The sequence below is a fragment of the Dryobates pubescens genome, chromosome 5 (genome assembly GCF_014839835.1).
Source record: "Dryobates pubescens isolate bDryPub1 chromosome 5, bDryPub1.pri, whole genome shotgun sequence".
Taxonomy (NCBI): Eukaryota; Metazoa; Chordata; class Aves; order Piciformes; family Picidae; genus Dryobates; species Dryobates pubescens.
In genome coordinates, this window is record NC_071616.1 from 1,911,049 (window position 1) to 1,928,626 (window position 17,578).

Sequence of the window (17,578 nt, forward strand, 5' to 3'; positions counted from 1 at the left end):
GGTCTTTTGAAAGTATCTGTTCAAGTCAGACTCAGCCTGTCAGGAGGACCATACGACTTGAAGGATCTGTGGCGACTGCTCTCTCTCATGCCATGGGATTAATACACTTCCTCCAATTGCTCACCTCCTCACTGCTCCAAATGGCATGGACCTGAATACTTGGATTAGGAGGAATATTTCTCCTGGGAAACTTGTGCCTTTTTGTAAGCCTGCCCAGTCAGAAACAGTCATTTTCCTTTCAATAGTTTTTGGCTCCTGAGGCTGACTCTGTTCCTGCAGTTCACCTCAAAGATATTAGCCCTTTTCCTGGGATGAGCTGAATGCCCTTTGGAGATTAGGGAGGATACTCAGTCCCAGGTAAGGTCAGGCCCTAAACTCCTGCCTACCAGAGATATCCCAGTGGTGGAGGTAGCACAGGTTCTCCAAATAAACGCTGACAGCCACCTTGCAGAACCACAGATCTCTGTGGCTGGGGTAAGCTAGCTGAAGAGGAAGCCTCTGCCTGACTGAGCAAAAGCAACTGGAAGCCAGCAAAGCGTTAAAACCCTCAGAGATCAGAGGAGGGAAGGAACAAGCGGTGTTGGCCAAGGAAAGCTAGAGACCAGCTGGCTGTGGAAGAACACTACTTGGCTCAGAGACGCTTCACTGTTCCCTCCACTCGCGGTTGCTTCCCACAGCGGATTGTCACACTGCCCCAATGCCCTAGTGCCTCATTCCTTCCCTGGTATCGCATGACCCATCGATCACACTGCGCCCTGTATGGTGTGGCTTGGAAGACCAAACCCAAGACAAAAAGAGAGAAAAACTTCACAAGATGGGAAAAAATAATCATACTGGTATAATGTCACATCACAGAAAACTGTGTACATCTTTTCCCCATACAGGACATACTTCAAACAGAATCACTTTAACACCAATGAGGACAATGTTCCTTCTTCCCGACAGAAGCAGAGTTGTTGGTCTCGTTTCGCCCCGGTGTGGTACATAAATATACGAAAATAGTCTTTTGAGTATTTACATCCAGGTGGTTTTCAAAGGCTGTGTCTTCAGCAGGTTTAATTCTCATTTTCTCTCCAGCCACGGGCGTTCTTTCCGAATTTATAGACTAGCCGCCGGCCATCCACGCGCTCCAGGATCTCCCTCTTGTAATAGTATCTGTGAAAAGAGAACCAGAGAGCACAGGTGAAGGCTGAGGAGTCACCTCTGCCAACCAGGCAATCCCTCAGCTAGGTGGAAGCCTTTTTTTTGTTTCACAGCATCACCAAGGTTGGAAGAGACCTCAAAGATCATCAAGTCCAACCGCTCACCACAGACCTCATGGCTAGACCATGGCACCAAGTGCCTTTTCTATGGATTCACACATAACTTGGAGTCCTGTGTCCAGTTCTGGGCTCCTCAGTTTAAGAAGGACATTGAGAGACTTGAAGGTGTCCAGAGAAGGGCAACAAAGCTGGGGAGGGGTCTGGAGCGCAGCCCTGGGAGGAGAGGCTGAGGGAGCTGGGGTTGCTTAGCCTGGAGAAGAGGAGGCTCAGGGGAGACCTTCTTGCTCTCTACAACTCCCTGAGGGGAGGTCATAGCCAGGTGGGGGTTGGTCTCTTCTCCCAGGCAGCCAGCACCAGAACAAGAGGACACAGTCTCAAGCTGTGCCAGGGGAGGTTTAGGCTGGAGGTGAGGAGAAAGTTCTTCCCATCAAGAGAGATTGGCCCTTGGGATGTTCTGCCCAGGAAGGTGGTGGAGTCCCCATCCCTGGAGGTGTTTAGGAAGAGCCTGGATGTGGCACTTGGTGCCATGGTTTAGTTGATCAAATGGTGTTGGGTGACAGGTTGGACTTGATGATATCCACGGCCTTTTCCAACCTGGTTAATTCTATTCTATTCTATTCTATTCTATTCTATTCTATTCTATTCTATTCTATTCTATTCTATTCTATTCTATTCTATTCTATTCTATTCCATTCCATTCCATTCCATTCCATTCCATTCCATTCTCATGATTATTAGAACTGAAAGAAAAGGGGAAAAAAATATGTCCTCTTTTTACTTTGGTTATCTTCTGAGTTTGTATTTCACCATCTTTAAGGTAATAGAATGCTGCCATATTTATCACACACTCTTATGGCATTTCACAGTAGCTTTTTTTGTTGGGTTTTTAGCTACTTTGTTTGTTTGTTTTCTCAGACTAACAAATTAAAAACCTCGAGGGAGGTTCTCCTTCCCCTTTACTCTGCCCTGGTGAGGCCCCACCTAGAATCCAGTTCTGGGCTCTCCAGTTCAAGAGGGACAGGGATCTGCTGGAGAGAGTCCAAGGGAGGCTCCAAGGATGCTGCAGGGACTGCAGCACTGCCTGGGGAGGAGAGGCTGAGAGCCCTGGGGCTGTTCAGTCTGGATAAGACTGAGAGGGGATGGAATCAATGTTTATAAATATCTGAGGGCTGTGGATCAAGAAGGAGGGGACAGACTCTGCTCAGCTGCACTCTGGGATAGGACAAGGGGCAGTGGATGCAAACTGCAGCACAGGAGGTTCCAGCTCAACATGAGGAGGAACTTCTGCACTGTGAGGGTCCCAGAGCCCTGGAGCAGGCTGCCCAGAGAGGTTGTGGAGTCTCCTTCTCTGGAGCCTTCCCAGCCCTGTCTGGATGTGTTCCTGTGTGCCCTGTGCTGGATTCTCTGCTCCTGCTCTGGCAGGGGGTTTGGACCTGAAGATCTCCGGAGGTCCCTTCCAAGCCCTAACATCCTGTGAGCCTGTGAGCTTGTGATAAGACAGAGTCTGAGATAAGATGAGGAGAGAATCTCAGTTTCTATTTAAAAAACAGATTTTTGACCTTTCACAGCTTCTGGGGAAATGCCTGAAATATTCAAGCACAGAACAACAGAAATATCCTCACCTAGAATTTGCAAACCTGTTTTAAGACAATGAATAGAGGGTTTGTCCAGTGTCTAACCTGTGCTGGAAGTAACAAGGAGCCTGGCTGTTTCAGGGCCACTTAAACCTTCCCAGTTCAGTGGCATGTGAACTTTCAGCTTGCTGCAACCTTCTTACCTTGGTTGTTTGGGTGGACAGCACCAGAATGTGTTCTGTGTAACAGATGTGTCTGTGAGCTACGCTGTAGAGATTGTTGTACACAGAAACAGGAGGGCAAAGAGAAGACAAAGCACATAATATCCCAGTCTCAGAAGCAGCAGGAGAGACTCAGCTGCCAAAGAAAGGCACTGGTCCTGCTGACAGTTCAACCAGACTCTCCATCCACGTAGTGTCTTTACAGAATCACAGAGTCACAGAATGTTAGGGGTTGGAAGGGACCTCGAATGATCATCCAGTCCAAGTCCCCTGCCAGAGCAGGAGCACCTAGAGTAGATCACACAGGAACACATCCAGGCAGGTCTTGAATATCTCCAGAGAGGGAGACTCCACAACCCCCCTGGGCAGCCTGCTCCAGTGTTTCCTCCCAGTGAAAAAAAATGTTTCCTCCTGTTTCCATGGCACTTCCTCTGCCTCAGCTTCCACCACTGCCCCTTGGGCTGGCATTGGGCATCACCCAGCAGAGCCTGGCTCCAGCCTCTGGGCACTCACCCTGTGTATCTTTATCAACATGAATGAGGTCACCCTCAGGCTCCTCTTCTCCAAGCTACAGAGCCCTCAGCTCCCTCAGGCTCTCCTCCATAAGAAGATGTTCTGCTCCCCTAATATTTTTTGTGGCTATGTGCTAGACTCTTTCAAGCAGTTCCCTGCGGTCCTTCCTGAACTCAGGGCCCCAGAACTGGCCCTGGTACTGTGTGGCAACCCTCCAGCTCACCTCATAGCCCGGCTGAGTTTCTCATAAGTCATGCTGCTGTTGTTTTTCTTCTTTCCCCAAAGCTGGGCAACAGCTTCAGACTTCAAAAATCTGAAGACGCCTTCTGATCGGTCCTCCCATTTGATCAGTCCCGGGTTCTTCTCAGGATTGAGAAGAATATCTCGGATAAATTCCCAAAGGTGAGTTCCTCGGGGGTCTGAAAGAGGAGAGAGGGCAGAAGAAGTGTCTGAGGAGCTGTCTGGGCTGTGCTTGCCATTTTTGTGTCACGTTCTTACAGTGTTTGATCCGCGGCTGGTGAGCGCTCAGCAGGAGCAGCCACGGCTCCGCAGCTCAGGACCGCAACGTCGGACGGATACAGGAAGCCCTTACACCGAGGCTGCAGGCTGAGCCCAGTGGCAGGCAGGCAGGTAGGAGCCCCAGCAACCAGGGGAAGCAGAGTCCAAACCACCCACTGCTTCCTTCTGCCTTTGCCATGGTTTCTGCCCTGAAGATAATGTTTAAATCTTCCCCTGATCTCATCTGCCCATTTTTCCTGATGTTCTTCTATGGCAGGCGTGCAAACTGATAGTATCACCGGCACCTGAAACAGCCAACAGAGCTGTGAAGGCACCAGATCTCCAGGCACTTGAAAGACAGACAGGAGGCCAAGGAGGTGAAATGCTCTTCTGCATCAGTGAGCATTTGGTCCTAGGAGTGGGTAGAGGGATGGTGCCAAAACGGTGTGTGAGGAAGGTATAGAAAAGTTTAACTGTGATATCAGAAAAGGCAAAACCAGCTCTCTAAGTCCAACACACAGACCTCATGGTTTAGGTGCAAATCCATCCCACATTTGCTGCAGAGATGGCACCAGAAAGCCCAGGTTCAAACACATGAAGAGGTAAACAAAGAGCTTAAAGAAATCAGGTGTAGTAGTTTATGAATGGAGACAAACACCGTGGCAGAGTGGGCCAGGAAGAAAGCAGTCTCCTTTGGCCCGACTTCAAAAGCATGCAAGGGTTTAGACCAAATGAAGAAGGAAACAAGCTGGTCAAAGATGTGAAAAGTATACAATGGGGTAGAGTGGAAGTAAGCTTCAGTCCACTCATGAAATATTTTTTCTTTGCTATTTTAACTGGTTTCTTTTTGTTGTTATTATAACTGTTCTCTAGAACCAATGAAATGTGGTGGAGCTTTTCTATCTGAACCTCATAATGTCCTCAGCAGAACAGAGGGCAGAGACAGAGAGCAGCACTGAAGAAACTGGACACACAGGGGATTAGCCCAGCATGGCAAGCTGACCTTCTCTATATGCCAAGGCTGTGATTCAGTTCTTAGATCCACAGAACATCTCAAGTTAGAAGGGACCCATAAGGGTCATCAAGTTCAGCTCCCTGCTCCTCGCAGGACTACCTAAAGCTAGACCATATGACGAAAAGCTTTGTCCAGATGCTCCTTAAACTCTGACAGGCTTGGTGCTCTGACTGCTTCCCTGGGGAGCCTGTTCCAGCAACCAGCTACCCTCCCAGTGAAGGACCTTTTCCTAATGTCTCAGCTCAGCTTCCCTTGATGCAGCATCATTCCGCTTCCCTATGTCCTGTCGCCGGTCAGAATCTCCCTCTCTGCTGCCCTTCTTGAGGGAGCTGTAGACTGTGAGAAGGTCACCCCTCAGCCTTCTCTAAGCCAAACCAACCAAGTGACCTCAGTTCTTCACATATCAGTCTGCAGAGCAGTCCTGTCTGATCCTTCCATTCGCAATCTTGATACACACACACACAAGAAGAAACAAAACAGCTGTGTGCAGATAAAAAGTTCTGGCTGGGCCAAGTCACAGAGCAGGGAAAAGCAGGAGCCAGGAAGAAGCACATAGTCTGGAGACTATATTGAACCAGGATGAACCCAAACGCTACACGGTGCAGTGAAGGACCAGTATTAAGGTTTTCTGCCATGAATAATGGCACAGGATGCAAAAGATACAGCCCAGAGCTTTTCAGCATAAAAATCTCAATAAAGTACATTTCAGGAGCCGTGTGCAGAAATGGCAATTATGGCAACCTGTCTTCAGAATCAAGCTGAATCAAAGCTAGCAGAAAAAGCAACTGAGGGGAGTGGGAAGACTGTGACATCAGAGGAGAGGGTGGCAGTAGGTAGGGCTGAGGGACAGGTGCCTGCTGGTGATGCCCTGCATGAGAAATCCTGCAAGCTCTCTGGTGCCTGCTGCACCAGGCAGGTGTGGAAATGAGTATGGCCATGCACAGAGCTTTCTGCTTTCATCCCGGGTCTCCTTCATCGTTCCTTTACTCCGGCCCACCAGCCCAGCTCAACACAGGGCAGGGACGGCAACGGGTTTCTGATTGCTTCCCCATGAGGTCTCAGTAATAAAACCATTTGAACAGCATAACAACAGGGAGTCAAAAATGAGAGTCAGATCCCTGGAGGACTCGAGTAGAGTGCTGATTCCACCGGTTCTGCTTTCAAGGTGCTTCATTTCCCCTCCCAAAGAGGATTTGATTTGAATGTCTCTTCCCCTCCGCTCCACCAGCCATTAGAAACGTGGATGTCAACTTACTGTGCTTCTTGGTGTGGGACTTGGGGGTATGATCTTGGGATTTTTTCACATCTGAAGAATCTGCAGAGAAGGAAAATGAATCCTATTTGTGAATTTGATTAAAGACTTTCCATTGACTGGCAGGTTGAAAGAAATAAAACCACAAAAAAGAGCTAATATCTCTTTTAAAGATAATCACTTTTCAGAAAGTAATCTAAGTGAGGAGGAAAGGGGAGAGTTTTGTTTTCTGTACTGTATGTTAATCAGCACACTTCACAAAGGGACCATTGATGAATAAAGAATGAATGCAGAGGTAAACATTTGGCTTTTGAAACCTACATTTGTTTAACAAATACCTCACCTCATGTTGGGGGTTGGGGGGGGGGGGTGGAAACACAGAGATGATCAGGGCCATAAAAGGAATCCAGTGTTGTCCCATTATGTCTTAGCCCTTGCAGAAGCTTGTATCTTTGGGGGCATATTTGTTTCTGGAGGGATGATCTAACGTGAAATGTATGTGCTGGTACCGCTGCACAGAACACCCACCTGACTGAAACATAATGAACTGGCAAAGCTTTCTCGTTTGAGGAGGGCAGGGTGGGGGGGAAAAGGGCTGCACGGGTAGGAGGTTTTGGCAGCTGGCCGCACAGAGACTGTTCCGTGGCTCAGGGCCATAGGAACAAGCCATTTCTCATCGGTGGTACTTTTTCACCTGCGGCCAGCCAGAGGAGGAATGGGGTTTCTGGCACTAGCCCTCCTGCAGAAATGAAGGCAAATGAAAAGTTCCACCCCTTCGTGCCTTCAGCTCACAGTCTGCACGTTCAAACCCTCCCACCCTCAAACCACCGCATCCCCGGCTCTGCTCTCGCCGTTAACGAAAGGCTTTCATCTGACTGCTGCAAGCCTAACAAAATCCGCAGGGCAGTCCTGAGAGGGAGCCCCTTCTGCCTCTGCCGTTTTTTAGCGTGCTCCATGCCTGAATTCCATCGAGCAGGCTTCAGGTCCCACGCATGTTTTCCCAGCTTCCATGAATGCACAATTATCTTATTTTTCATGGAAACCAGGCATTTGCATGGGAAAGTGACTCACAGGAAATACTCATTTGCATAGAAACTTGCCGGATTTGCACAAGCAACTGCAGCAGCTGCATGTGAAAAGGCAGATGCAAAGCTAGTCACACACTTGCTTTATTCATACATAACTGGAAAGGTAAACTGAAGAGGTCGGCAAGGATAAGCCTAACCTCCTTATCCTGAGCCTGACATAATTACTGTCCTTGACCCCAAGCGGCAAGCCTGCTCTGAGTCACTCCCCCTTCCCGCTCTCGGAGAGCAGGAACTAGCCTGAACCTCACTCGGCTTGAAGGGACAGAAGCAAAAGCCCTCAGACTACGATTCCCCTGACGCGACCAAAAGCCTCTGGGAACCCCAGGCCAGGGCAGCGGGCCCCGCTCCCCGATCTGCCCTCTTCTGCAGCTCCTTTTCATCTTGAAACCCCGCAACCCGCTTGCAAACGTTTGTCACGCTCCGCTTAGCCGGAGCTTTATTCCTGGAAGCTGGGTTGCCTTCTTGCCTATAGCTGCTGATTTATGCTGGATCTCAGCTGTGTAAATAGCCTCCCGCTCTGCCTCCACTCCTACGTGGAGACCGGTTTCAAACATGCCACGTTAAGAGGCTGGAGCCTGACAGATGAAAAGAATTATGATGCCGTTTCAACAAAGCTGTCTTGCAAAACTTTTTGACAAAAGCTTGCCCAGTATTTGCATATGATTCAGGAATCAGCCTCTTTATTTTTTTTTTGGTTGTTTTTTTTTTCCTTCTTACGGGATATACAAATGTAGTTTTCACAGGAGGCTGTGCCCTCGGTGTGCCACCCTAGCTTTAGGCCTATTTAGCAGGCCGTGGGTAAACACGGCGTGCCAGGCCCTTGACAGGTTCCCCAGTCCTGCCAGAGAGCTCTGAAGTCCTGGAGCCATCTTGTGAGAGTGGGTGGAGGCCGTGGAGAGAGAGCAAACAGACCTTTGGCTGGGGGGGCTTTTAAGGTTGGGCGATTTGGTTTCTCCTGCTGCCCAGGGGCTCTTTTTCATTCGTTCATTCGCTCCTTGCTGAGTGCGTTCGCTGGAGCTGTGCGTGCCTGGCGAGCCTGGCCTTGCTGGGAGGCCAGGGTGGGCACGCTGGTGGCGGCTGCCACAGAGGCTGCCCCCCGTGCACAGCTCCATCTACAGCCCCCTGCTTCCCGTGCCCATCTTGCCCGGCCTCCTGCCACTTTCTCCTGCGGGCCTCTTCCTCGCAGCCTCTCGAGAGGGCCCTGCCTTTCCTTCCCTGTTCTGCATTCCCTTGCCACGTCTGCCCTCACGGTTACCCATGGCCTCACTCCCTCCCCTCCAGCCCTGGTGCCTGCCCCTGGGCCATAGCTCCCAGAGTGCCCTGCCACATGTGCCTGGCCCGCACCTTCACCAGGCTCCGTGGCAAACGGGTTTGCTTCTTCTGCTGCCCCTGAGCGGGCAGATTGTATCTCTGCCTGCCGAGAGCGGCGCGCACGGGTGAGGAGGTGCGAGCTGCCTGCCCTGCTCTCGGCTGAGACGGGCTCCAGCAGCAAGCCCTTCTGCTGGTGCAGCTGGGTCGAGGGCTTGGTGCCTGCCCTGCGGTTTCTCCAGGCCAGCTCCAAACCCAGCCTCAAACGTAGCAACCTACTCGGCGTGAGCCGCTGGCTGAGCAGGGAACCCGGCCACTGCTGGGGGAGGAACGTGGCACTCGTTTGCCCATACTCAGCTACGCCGCAGAGGAGCTGGATCGTCTCATCTCTCTGACACTAACATCTTCCCCTTTGACTCAGCCACTTTAAAAGATGATACGTGGAGATTGCAGATCATTTGATCTTCCCTGTCTTGACAGGGAAGAGAGGAGCAGCTCTTTAAAGCAAGCCACTTTAATGATGATAGCCAAGAGAGCTGTCAGAATCAATAGTGCTTGGTTTAAAATTACCAGAGACTCAGATTCAACCCTCCGACAGAAGCAGACCGCAGAGACGATTATGCACCGGTAGCTCTGAGACAAGTGACAAACAATTAACAACATAATTACAAGCTCTTACCAGGAGGGTGGTGACTAGGTGTCATCATGGAAATCTGAGCACGGCAGAATGTTTTACTGTCCAATAGCTCTGGGAATTAAAAAGGAGAAGGTTTTAAAGTATTAGCCTCAGACAACAACCAAACTGCCTCGGAAACGCATGAAGTGTGGTGATGTTAGTTACCTACTGTGCTACCATAGCCACTGTCGTACAGGTAATTCTCTTCTTTCCAGGACACCATTAATGAGGGATCTGAAGGCAAAGGAGACCAGGAGGAAAATCAGATCGCTAAAAGAACATTTCATTCTTTTTGCACAGGGGTGAATAGTGAGCACTGAAGGAATAAGGAACGTGCTAAAAACAGTGCTGGGAAGGGGCTATGCACAAAATTAGTTCCCTTCACTGAAGTCGTGGATGGGGTTGTGCATCCTCAAATCTCCTTACACGAAGCACTGACTTTTAGGAACAAGGCAGTGGGCTCTTCTTTTTCCTGACTAACGCATCATTTATGCCTGCCCTTGAAGGAGGTTTCCTATGGCAGATTAAATCAACCCAATCGAGGTCTGAAGTCTCAGGCCCTAGTGCTTTGCTGCCGTGGAGATGAAACTGTCCTCAAACACCGAGTGAAAGGGGAAGGTACTTAGAGCGAGTCTTTCTTCCTCTAATGGTCCCTCCGGGACAGAGCCTTGTGTGTAAGCACAGAAGCAGAAACACCAAACCCTAATCATAGGTGAAGGGCCGGTTCAGTCTGGGAATGTCAAAATCCCATCCTTAACCTAAAAACCACCTTCATGATTAAAGAGGAATAATTTTAGCGACCTTCTGGTCAGATAGGTCAATACGAGCAGAACAGAAGCATTGTCGTTATGACCTGCACAGAGATCTCCTGCTCTCCTCACAGAGCATTTTTTCAGGTAAGAAACCTTGTTGGTTTTTTTTCCCCTTTTGAATCCAGGTCAGAAAGGATGAGGAGTAAAGTTGAAAGCAAAGTAAAGTTTAAAAAAAAAGAACAAAAAAGAATGAGTTATAGCTAAATCACTGAGTTTGGCTGAGTTACCACTTCAGACACAGGAATTTATCAGGCATGCATGTTGGGGCACCCAGAGCTACAATAGCACACACCCTTTGCTTGCTTGGACACCTGATCTGCCTAGCATTGCCTCTGAAAACAGGCCTTCTGAGCCAGAACATGGGAAGACAGCTCATCTTTTCAGGACCCATGTCTCTGCATCTCTGACACTCTCATAGGAGGAGGCAATCTTCCTCAACCACCAGCCCTTTCCTTGCTAGCTCACAATGAGTCCCTTCCTCAGCAGCCCCAGTCTGCGCTGCCTGCTCCTCCCCATGCCGGATCTAAACTAACTCCCACTGCCCATCGTCACCATCGCTGGAGCCACGCCGCCCCACTCTTGATTCAGGCTGGCTATGAGTTAATTCTAGGCTTTGATCTTTCCAAGGTAAGCAGCTGAGGGACTTTGCACTGAGCTGTGTATCTTGAGTGGGAGGACTGGAGACAATATTCTCTACCCTGATCAAGAGCTCATCAATCAGGACTAGAAGGATGACCCTGGCTTACTTCCTGGCACACAGTGAGGGTGCTGCATCACCCACAGCAGGCAGACAGAAGCAAGGGGTGGATCGGGCATTGCAGTGCTTGCCCGCCACAAGGAGAAGGTGAAGAGTGTCCTTGGCTGGAGAGGCTGGGCTTCTCCTGGTGAGCTGGATAAATAGGCTTGGCAGCATTTGTCAGAGACATGGCACACTACAAGTCTCTGTTTGTTCTGCCAGAAGATACTAAAACAGGGCTCACAAACACACCCATGTACGCAGAGGCTGGGACTAGGAGAGTAGAGAGCGTTTGGATGTGGACACAGGTCCTCTGGCAACGGAGCCAGGAAAGTCATCGTGCCTGAAAAAGAGGACTGAACTGAGCTGAAGCTCTTTTCTTGGTGAATCAAAGTCTTGGGAGAAAAGGCACCTAGCTATGAACACACTGGAGAAAGAAAAGATTGCCACGGGCAAAAGGCAGACCTAGCCCCACCAAAATAATCCCCAGAGTTCCATTGCTTTGAGAGGTGAAGAAATGGAACTCTCGCGGGGAGTTTTGGTTGGGAATTTCCTCACGTGTCAAACACTACCAGCACTTGCCAACTAAATATTTTTTTCTCTCTCTCTTTTTTTCTTTTTTTTGGGGGGGAGGTGGGGTTTGTTTTAAAACTGAGAATTCTCTGAAAAGAGTTGTTTTGGAATCTGCTGAATCAAGTCCTGCGCACAGCTGCGCCTGCCCAGCGCTGCGAACGACGATGCGCAGTACAGACTGCTGATGCTGCAGAGGTCTCCCAGCTACAGTGGCTGCATGCACACCAAGATATGGTGGTATGACTCAAAATGACAGGGAGTAGACACCAGGGGATACCTGTGTCACTTTTTCCACTCTCCCTGATACTATCTCCATTTTATTTAATGCCATTTTGGGATCTCTCTTGGAATGCACAGCTCCCCCTTTGTGTCACCAGCAAAGGACAAGTTCACCTGCGTTACTCACCTGTTTGCTCTGTCTTCACAATGACATTATGAGATTGGTACATGTCACTTCCACACTGGCCTGCAAGAGAGTATATGGCAGATAGGACACATGACAATGACCACATAAGAAGCAAAGGCATTGGCTCCAGGCAGTGACTGCTGCAGCCGAGCCACAGGGACAAATTTGGAGTGGGAAACAAATCCTCTCCCCTGGTCCTTCAGACTTCTGCCTCGTGTTATAGCGAAGCAATTCAGTAATACAGAGAGTGAGGTATAAGCTGTACAGTAAACACAGCAAATTACATCTGCCAGGTATGTCTCTGGGGAACATAAGCAGCTTCTGAAGATCCCAGAGTTCAGACCGCTGGATATGTGTCTCTGCCTAACATCTATTTACCATTCCACTTTAGGTGCTGGAGGTTGCTGTAAAGCAGCTGCCCTGCTGTCCCAGCTGCCTGAGTGAATTCCTGCAGGCTCATACTGCACAGATGTTCCCCATTGATATCAAACTCCTGGAAGGGTATGCAGGTGGCATCCAGTTGGTTGGTATCAAGGAGATGCTGCAGCCACTCCCAGACTTGGAATTTAGTCCAGTACTGCGGGTGTATTTCATGCCACTGGGTTCCATAGAAGCTGCTGGACACTGGGAAACAAAACAGGTATTTATTGTCCCTGTTAGCACTGTGGCCTATAGCCAAACTGCATGCCCCAGAAGCCCACAGAATCTAGACTCTTTCTTAGTCTGCAACACTAGCTCAGTAGCTATTGCTGGAGATGGCATTATTGTGCTGGGGTGGGGGTTTGCCTCAGTTTTTCACTTGAATAGCAGGAAGTACATTACACCTCCCTTGGCACATTGAGTTTGAAGGAATTCACCCCTCTTGGCCAAATACACCAAAATTCTTTGCTGGAAGATACCTTACAGAAGTCCTGTTGAAGAGGGATGTTGATCTTCCTACAGGAAAACAACTGTAGTGCTCCAGAAAATGGTAGAGAAACCTTCAAAATGATCCTAAGGTGAGGTGGAAATCTTCTTTTCATAAAGACTGGGTATGAATTGGGCATTCAATCAAAGGATGGTAAAAACCAAGGCACTCTCACACTGCTCCACAACAAAAACCTGGCAGTGGGGCCCCGAACTTCATGAGAGAGCAGGACTTGTGCTGAATGCACGTTGCTTTGTAGTCAGGGAAGATGACAGGAAAACTGCTGGAAGACTCATGTTTAGTTATGGAAGCTGTGTCATTTTCTTGTTAGGGTGTCTGAATCTCTCCTTGGCAATCTTTTAAGCAGCTCTCAGTGGGCTGTCATTGCACGACAGTAATGTCTGTGTGCAAATGACAGAAAGTGTACATGAGGACAGGGTAAGTCTGCAAGATAAGAGTGAAGGCAGGGCTGCTTTGGTCTGCCCTGGCAGGAACGCTGGCAGAAGGAGTTCAGGGCAATTTATCCCTTGGGAAAGGAGGACAGTGCAAATGCCAGGCAGGGGCAGGGTGTGATAAAATAGTCACGACTGCATGAATGAGAAATTGCAGAGGTGGCTGGATGATGGGAGGGGGAAAGACTCTACAGCAACCCCGCTCCAGGATGTGGCACCAGTCCATTCTCAGTGTCCCAAACACAGTGGCCCCCTCACACAGCCATGAGAAACGCAGTGGGTATTGCTAGAGGACCACAAGCAGTAGAGTTGGCACATTTTAAGAAACCACTTTCCTTCAGGTCCTGCTAGACCTCAGGTCTCTTCAGCCAAGGTACTCCACACAACACCAGTTTCCAGGTAAACACAAAAAGCCCCACAGTTACTCCACCAATATTGGCCAACGAGATCTGTGCCAGTAACTTAGGGAGTCTGCAGGACCTTTTCTCATCCTCCTGTGGAAGGATATTGGGAATGGGTGTGGACATGATTAAGAGGGTGGTATGTCAGAGAACAGAGTTCCCATGGAGCCACCAAGGCTCCTGGAAAGGAGGCTGGTCTGTGTTCTCCGTTCAGATGGGTAGAGAAGCTTCAGCAGTGACTTGACTCTTAATGCAAACAGAGCCTGCAGTGAGAGGAAAGCATAGCTAGGTAAAAGGAAGTGAAGCGGCAAAGGGTTATCTGAGGGCTGATCTGAGCTTCCAGCTTCCTGTCCCTCTAACAAACATCAGTGAGTCTTGAGGACTTAAACACTGCAAACACAAAACCAGATCCCACGGTTTCCCTTCATGAAAACCTGTTCAAAGTGGAACTCAGCCAGGACTTTTTCCCCACCGTGAATCTGTTCTGGCCAGGCTGGCACGTTTATTAAGGGCACACTTGGATATTTCTGTGCATTTAGAAACTACACATAGAACAAACCAACACTTTCACAGGGGGTGTGTGTGTGTGTGTGTAACTTATGCTGTCAGTTGTTTCAGCATTACTGGAGTTAGAAGGACAAGGCTTCCTTAGATTCCAAGGCTCCTCCTTTAGATTCCAAGGCTTACCTGCCACCTGAGTGATGACAAGAAGTGAAGCATACTGTGTTTTCTACTGACAGAGAGAAGATATGTGAAGGCATTTTTCTGTACACAGCCATATCATCAGGGATCAGGAAGGATCATAAGCTACCTGTGCTCTAATACCAGGCTCCTCAGAAAGCTGCCTAGCAATTTGAACTGAAGAAGTGAAAACAGCACAGGAGTAGAAAGACCTCTGGAAAGCCAGAGGGGTGATTAGTACTGAAGAGTAATGTTGGTTCAGAGACGGCAGGAGGGTAAAGGGTTCTGAAGCGAGGATAAAGAGCTTTGATCACTTTCAACACCACCAAATCCATTTTCAGGGAAAGAACCAGCAAAGAAATGAGCCAGGAAGTGGTCACTTTCCAAAACTGAGTGTGCAGGGTCTTGGGTTTGGGTTTGTTTAGCTTTGGTTGTTTCTTGGCTTTTGGGGTATCTTTGCAAATAAACCAGCAAATAGAATTTTTTTTTCTTACCAGAAGTGAAACTCCAGTAAAATAGTATGACTGAAAAACAATACTTGGGCATGCTTAATGGCATAATAGCCCCTTCCTCCCTGCCCCCCTCCAGAGCACATGGCTCAGAGCCCTCCTACCATTGCATGCAGAATATCCGTCTGTCCAGGAAGGCTGCTGGTGGAGTAGATTGCTGCTGGAATTGATACTCATTCTGCCAGCTCCTTCCAAAATCATGATCTGTAAGCGAATCAGACAGCTTGCTTAGTGAGCACTGACTAGTCCAAGAGGTGAATGGCAAAAAAATCCCAAACAAAATCCGTCAAGGCGAAGTGAGGAAGCCAATTCCATTTGCAGAAGGTACAATTGAAACCCAGAACATGTTGCCACAACCCCTTCTCCACTGCCACAAAGTCTCCTTATGATAAACATTACCAGGGTTGATTTGCATATGCAAGAAGCAAGTTTCTACAGCTGCCCATCCATAAATGAATAATCTGTAATCAGAAATGAAGGCGAAGGAAGAGACAAAGCTCCTGACAGAGCAGCTCAGGAAAACTGCCAAGCTTTGAGCAACAGACTGCTACGGAGCTTGGCTTCTTGTGTTCTAATGGAAAGAGGAAGGGGGTTGAAATGTGCTTTTCTTTCTTTTCTATTTTTCCCTTTCTTTTCCCCCTTCCTTTATTTTTGTTGTTGTTTTGTTTTTAATGAGAGAGAAGAGTTTCATCTTGACTGCAAACGAAACAACGCAGCTGACAACAAAGCCACCGGTCGAGAAACTCCCTCGCGCAGAAGGGCGCACGCGTTGGCGCTGCGGGGAGGTAGTGTTACAGGGAATATCTTGTCAGCCGACCCAGTTTCTTATCTGATCTGTGTCAGCAGTGTCTGTAACACTCCTCAGTAACGAGTATCACAGATCACACCTTTCACACCACCGCAGGAAAATCAGACGGTCAAAGATCTTGCAAATGAGGCAGGCGGCGGAACAGGAGCAGGACTCTGGAGGGATACTGCCCCCAGGACAGCATTCCCTCTTCCAAGGGACCCAAACTTTCCTTTCCACTTATCTGAGCCTTAGAACCATGAGGAAAAATGCCCAGTATCTTATTTACACTTAAAAAAACCACCCCACTTAAAAAAAAAAAAAGCCCATCAATGCCCCAGCATGACTTTTATTTATTGAAACCCCCACGGTTTTATTTACACTTGGAAAAAAAACCCAAACCCAAACCACTACTCATGTGATGCTTTAGAAAAACATCACATCTTTATAGCACATCCTCAATCATTCCAGTGGAGCTATAGAAAATTCCCCAGCTAGTGGTGTCCTGGGTACTTTGCACTATAGAATCATAGAATTTTTTCCAGTTGGAAGGGACCCCCAGAGATCACCCAGTCCAAGCCCCCTGCCAGAGCAGGAGCACCCAGGGCAGCTCACACAGGAACACAGCCAGGTGGGGTTTGGAAAGTCTCCAGAGAAGGAGACTCCACAACCTCTCTGGGCAGCCTGCTCCAGGCCTCCAGCACCCTTACAGTCAAGAAGCGTTTCCTTCAACCTAAGATCACCATGGCTACTAAGCCATGTCCCAGAGTGCTGATTCCCCACAGTTCTTGAACAGCTCCAGGGATGGTGACTCCTCCAGCACCCTCACAGTCAAGAAGCTTTTCCTTCAACCTAAGATCACCATGGCTACTAAGCCATGTCCCAGAGTGCTGATTCCCCACAGTTCTTGAACAGCTCCAGGGATGGTGACTCCTCCAGCACCCTCACGATCAAGAAGCTTTTCCTTCAACCTAAGATCACCATGGCTACTAAGCCATGTCCCAGAGTGCTGATTCCCCACAGTTCTTGAGCAGCTCCAGGGATGGTGACTCCTCCAGCACCCTCACAGTCAAGAAGCTTTTCCTTCAACCTAAGATCACCATGGCTACTAAGCCATGTCCCAGAGTGCTGATTCCTCACAGTTCTTGAGCAGCTCCAGGGATGGTGACTCCTCCAGCACCCTCACAGTCAAGAAGCTTTTCCTTCAACCTAAGATCACCATGGCTACTAAGCCATGTCCCAGAGTGCTGATTCCTCACAGTTCTTGAGCAGCTCCAGGGATGGTGACTCCACCAGCTCCCTCAGCAGCTTTTTCCAATGCCTGACAACTCTTACAGGAAAGAAGTTTTTCTTCACCTCCAACCTAACCCTCCCCTGGCACAATTTCAGGCCATTTCCTCTCATTCTACGACCTGATACCTGAGAGAAGAGACCAACCCCCACCTCACTCCAACCTCCTTCCAAAGCAATGAGGTCTCCTCTCACCCTGCTCTTCCTCAGAGCAAACAACCTCAGTTCCCTCAGCTGCTCCTCACAGGACCTACTCTCTAGATCCTTCATCAGCTTTGCTGCCCTTCTCTGGACACTGCTTCTACAGATGCCAGTGAAAGATAAGGGCAGAGGAATTCCTCCCTCCAAAGCTCACCCTAGTGCCAGCAGCATGGCAAACGTTCCAGGTCGCAGACTGCGCTGGGAATTGTGCAGGGTAATTAACCTCAGCCACAGAGCAGCAGAGCCTGACTTGGAAGTTTCTATCAGGCAAACCTGGAATTTGCAAAGCTCAAAAATACACCTGGTAGCCACAGATGTGCTTCAAGAACCTGGGAAGGTCATTTGCTAAATATTAGAAAGGTTTCAGATTGGTTTACTTATGTAAACATTGGGGGGGGAGAAAATGAATAATAAAA

At 48.9% G+C, this 17,578-nt stretch overlaps 1 protein-coding gene across 3 annotated transcripts; it reads right to left on the reverse strand.

The window, feature by feature from the left end:
* Positions 1-1,055: 1,055 nt before the first annotated feature.
* Positions 1,056-15,088, reverse strand: EHF (ETS homologous factor). Of its 3 annotated transcripts, none has more exons than XM_009903081.2 (8): positions 14,989-15,088; positions 12,313-12,558; positions 11,935-11,994; positions 9,573-9,641; positions 7,820-7,822; positions 6,339-6,398; positions 3,794-3,989; positions 1,056-1,155 (listed from the first exon to the last, which is right to left on the reverse strand). In XM_009903081.2, exons 1-8 carry the CDS (start codon positions 15,083-15,085, stop codon positions 1,056-1,058), a joined length of 831 nt encoding a protein of 276 aa, XP_009901383.1. In that variant the 5' UTR covers positions 15,086-15,088. The 3 variants fall into 3 exon arrangements, with proteins under 3 accessions (XP_009901383.1, XP_009901382.1, XP_054018141.1); XM_009903080.2 differs by lacking the exon at positions 7,820-7,822 and adding an exon at positions 9,411-9,479; XM_054162166.1 differs by lacking the exon at positions 7,820-7,822 and having other exon boundaries at positions 14,989-15,085.
* Positions 15,089-17,578: the final 2,490 nt, after the last annotated feature.

What these genes read in the sequence shown, in the direction of transcription:
- EHF (XM_009903080.2), bottom strand. Translation starts at nt 15,085, where the DNA reads ATGATTTTGGAAGGAGCTGGCAGAATGAGTATCAATTCCAGCAGCAAT. An exon ending in CGGATATTCTGCATGCAATG is followed by an intron (nt 12,559 to 14,988) that starts GTAGGAGGGCTC and finishes TTTGTTTCCCAG; the next exon opens with TGTCCAGCAGCTTCTATGGA. An exon ending in CCAGCACCTAAAGTGGAATG is followed by an intron (nt 11,995 to 12,312) that starts GTAAATAGATGT and finishes ACTCTCTTGCAG; the next exon opens with GCCAGTGTGGAAGTGACATG.